General features: G+C 38.8%; 1 protein-coding gene across 1 annotated transcript; it reads right to left on the bottom strand.

Moving 5' to 3' along the window:
* Positions 1-1,399: 1,399 nt before the first annotated feature.
* LOC132777092 (taste receptor type 2 member 41-like) lies at positions 1,400-2,305 on the bottom strand. The gene has a single exon (XM_060779419.2). It carries the CDS (start codon positions 2,303-2,305, stop codon positions 1,400-1,402), a length of 906 nt encoding a protein of 301 aa, XP_060635402.2.
* Between the last annotated feature and the right edge of the window lie 2,350 nt (positions 2,306-4,655).

Raw genomic sequence — 4,655 nt, 5'->3', positions numbered from 1 at the left:
AGCCCTTACCATTACATCCATCCGGCCAGTCCAAACAAGGCAGATTGGCCGAATAGGACCAACCACTCCAAATCCATACACAAGCCTACATTCTGGCACATAAATGGAAGGGATGCATTGCACATGCTAGTTGAAGGAAATATTGCAGGATTATGAGATACTGATGGTTTGATGATAAGTATTGAGGGACAGGTTAATAGTTGTGAGGAGAAAGAATGGTAGCAGGATACATATGGTGTGATGCAATAAGGAACATCATCAAAGGTGACAGTCCAACCTCAATGTCGGTTTGCCTGCTTTATGAGGTAAAGTCCCCAAAATAGCAATTGGGTGACAACCAGACTTTAGCTAATCCCAATAAAATAGGCTTGGGCGGTTTCATTCGTTAATTTCGTAATTCATTATTAATTCGTATTTAAATTAGCTTACGATCCAATATTGAGCCATGCAGGACTACTGTGAGGAGTAATTAAAAATCGAAACTATTTTTCCAATTTATTTCGTATTGTTTCGTAATTGTTTCGTAATTGGTTCAAAATTGTTTCGAAATTGTTTCGTAATTGTTTTGTAATTGTTTCCGTATGTCTGGTGCAAGTTTTATAATTGTTGTTTGTTTTATCAGTGATAAAAAATAAATTATCACACCAACAGTCAACAACAGAGGGAGAGGGAAGCTTCAGAAGTTCCCCCTGTCCCATTTGGAGGGTTTTTTAGCATATTACGCAATCACGTCCGCCATTAACGATCGATTCGTAATTTTACGAAATTTCGTATATTTCGAACTTTTTTAAAGGAAAATTTCGGAATTCTTTAAAAAAACGAAACGCAAGGGCCCCCCTAAAAACGAAACGAGTTTAGAACCAAATTTTTCCGTGGTTACCCAAGCCTACAATAAAACAATAAAACATGTAAGGCTCTAACAAAGCCATCTATACTTGACATCAGGCACCAGACAGCAATATGATTTTACTCTCAAACATTGAAGGACACAAACTACCATTTACAAGATCCCACATACACTTACATTTTTCGAACAGGCCAGTAAGCCCCCACCCTATCTTAGGCTGTAGCAAATGTCTTATTGATCTGTTGATCTTTGCAGTGATCTATATATGGAAGGTTTTGAATAAATCATTGCAGAAATCTGGATATATCTCAGGTCAGCATTAGAACAGTTAGGAAATTGTAGAAATATTGAAGCATCAAAATAAGATCCAGCATGGACATTGAGGTGGACCCTTGTAGCAAGCCATGTTAAAAGGTAGACTATCAGCTTGTGATGGTGAATAGTCTCCATATTTAAATTCAGTTTTCATTTTGATGTTTACTTTGCAGACGGATAGAAGCAGTCTTTGTTCAAACATGAGGGTGGGTATATGTTGCCACCTTCTCGTTTTCATTAAGCTCTTTGTCTGATGTTTAGTATGCGAGCAGCCACTTTTTTGAGTTTTGGATTGGTCCATATTAATATTATAGGATGTCCTGAAGGAAATACAGACAACATTATCTCTGTAATCAATGATAGGTCTGATCCAAACTGGGAAAGGTCACTTACTATTCTTATCAAACTAGAAATAAATACAAGGTAGAAGAAGAGAGTGATCAACAAAGGCCTCATGACATTGAGGTGGACCCGAGTGTTGAGATCTTGAACACTAGTACCATTTTTTCTGAGGTTTCTCACATGCCTCCACAAGGAGATGAGCAAAAGAAGGGTTGCCACAATGTTCACATTAAAATTTATGCAAATAAAAGTTATCTGCACTGGGAAAAAACTAATCCACATTCTATCTTCAACTTCATCGATGGTTGGTGGCGTTATGGTCTGATTACATGGTTCTTTGTATTTGAAAAATGTGATGATTGAAGGAAGAGAAGAGACCACGAAAATGACCATCGATATTCCAAGTAATCTGGGGAGAAGCAGATCAATCCTTAACTTTAGCCAAAGGAGGAAAGAATTGGGAAAGTTGATTACCTTTACACAGTAGAAAATGCTGAGCCAGGAGGCACACCAGAGACTTGCCATATTGAAAAAGATCCAGGAGAAAAGGAACATTTCTCTTCTAACTGAAAAATTAAATATATACATAAAATAGTTGCCCATGCAATTCAACTGTGTTAGTAATCTGGAGACACTCAAACAGGTCAGGAGGAAGTCACAAGGTGACATCTTTCTCTTCTGATGCCATTGCAGCACAGTCACCATGAAGATAAATCCATTCCCTGAAAGGGAAACAATGCACAAAATGCCTAAAATGCTCCAGGAGAAGATAGCAAATGGAGACACTTGGTTAGCAGGCATCTTCTTCAAGAAATATCTGGAATATGCATTTGCTTGTGATTCTCCTCACCTCTCTGTGATACCTAATAGGGAAAATTTTACTGTCAAGGGTTTTTGAATGTTGAAATCAAACGAGCGAGGAATGCAAATATCATGAGGTATCGGTTACTAATGATCCAATAAGGTATCAGGTCACCTGGGATATTTTAAACCTTCAGGAACTTTTTTACAATTTTATAATATACCAGCGGTCCCCTGCCACGCGTTGCAGTGGCCCAGTCTGGTGATCTGGAAAATAAAGTAATGAGAAAGTGTTGGTTTCCAATATATGTAATGTCTTTCTGCTTGCGGGTAAACAGTATTTCTTGCCAGTGTTGATGTGGAGATTGTTTGGTTTGCCTACTCTGGAACATGCAACATATCATTGTCCTTCTTTAGGGGTCCCTTTCAAGTCTTTGATACTGTATCTGTCATACATATATATGTGTGTGTGTGAATGTCTGGATGGCCCTTTGTCAGGAGGGATTTGATTATGTTTTCTTGCCCTGGTGAAGGGAGTTGGACTGGCCTTAAGAGAGCATTTCTCAACTTGGGGTTTGGGACCCCTGAGGGGGGGGGGGTTGCGAGGGGGTGTCAGAAAGATTGCCAAAGACCACCAGAAAACATAGTATTTTCTGTTGGTCATAAGGGTTCTGTGTGGGAAGTTTGCTCCAATCATTGGTGGGGTTCAGAATGCTCCTTGATTGTAGGTGAACAATAAATCCCAGTAACTACAACTCCCAAATGTCAAGGTCTAGCTCCCCCAAACTCCATCTGCGTTCAAATTTAGGCATATGGAGTATTTGTGCCAAAGATCCATCGTTGTTTGAGTCCATAGTGCTCTCTAGATGTAGGTAAACTACAGCTCCAAAACTCAAGGTCAATGCCCACCAAACTCTTCTAGTGTTTTCTGTTGGTCAGGGGAGTCCTGTGTGCCAAGTTTGGTTCAATTCCATCATTGGTGGAGTTCAGAATGCTCTTTGATTATAGGATGCTGATTTAATTATAAATCCCAGCAACTACAACTCCCAAATGACAAAATCATAATTTTTGAGTGATGGTCACTCCTTGTGTTGTGAGACGTTTTGTTGCCAAATTTGGTGTGATTTTGTTCATTGGTTCTTTTGTTTTTAAGGTACTCATTACACACAGAGCATTTTTATATATATAGATACCGATTGGTTTGCCAACTTGATTCATGCTGGGACTTGGTGATAGAGTAACTTCCTTTTTAAAATTGCTTTGAAGGTGATTTTCCTGCTTCTTGGCAGGTGGTTGGTCTGAATGGCCCATGAGGTCTCTTCCAACTCAATGAGTCTATGATTCTAGGAGTAACCTGTAATGGAGGGTACACCTACAGTGTAGAATTAATGCAGTTTGGCTTCATTTAACTGCCATAGCTAAATTTGAAATTTGGTGAGACACCAGCAATCTTTGACAAAGAAGGCTGAAGTGTTTGTGAAACTACAATTCCTGTGAGTCCATAATATTGAGTCTTGGAGGTTATGGTGGTTCCAAATTACATTAATTCTACAGTGTGAACGCACCCTTTGTTCCTCCATCTTTCCCTTCACGTTCCGAAATTTCCTTCTTGTTTTCACTCATCCCCTTTTTCAGTGGGTGCTACATATTCTCTATCAGTCTTGCAGCCTGTGTCACCATTAGGTGACACATTAATAAATGCAATATAAGGCTTTAAGCAATTTTGTTTAATGACATTAATGGTAACGATAGATATTTCTTTTGCTAATGGGTCAACATTAACAAATTAACTTTCACACATGATAGTCAAAGAGCTGCCTTTTCTGTTCCATCCTCAAAATGTACATGGAAACTTGAAGTTATTACCAGCTTGTGGAGGGTGTCCCACAGCATCTAAAAACTAATGAGAAGGCGAGTGGTTTATTCTAATAATTACTTCCCATTGTGCTTTAAAATGTAGCCAGAATGGAAATTGGGTGCCCCGTAGCTTCAGCTGAATGGTCTGTCTTCTGTATTTTAATTTACTTTCCATTTCATTTTTCATTTGTTTACCATCTTTCTGTATTGCTTTACTAACAGTTTACAATTTATAGAAATGACACATTTTACATCTTTTAACTAGCAAACAATTGCTATAATAATCTGATAGACAGATGTTGCCAGGAAAAATATATAACCAGAAAGGAAATAGGTAGATTTGACTTTACTGCCACTAGGCTTGTGCATTTCGGCTGAACCTTGATCCATTTCTGCTGGCCAAATACCAGGAGACAGGCAGATCTGTTTTTGCATGCCTCCCAAAAATGGACAGGTTTCCAACGAGCCATTTCTGGTCTGCAGCCAAAAGATC

The sequence above is a fragment of the Anolis sagrei genome, chromosome 5 (genome assembly GCF_037176765.1).
Source record: "Anolis sagrei isolate rAnoSag1 chromosome 5, rAnoSag1.mat, whole genome shotgun sequence".
Taxonomy (NCBI): Eukaryota; Metazoa; Chordata; class Lepidosauria; order Squamata; family Dactyloidae; genus Anolis; species Anolis sagrei.
The sequence above is the reverse complement of the archived record's forward strand: the minus strand, read 5'-3'. Positions and strand labels throughout refer to the sequence as shown.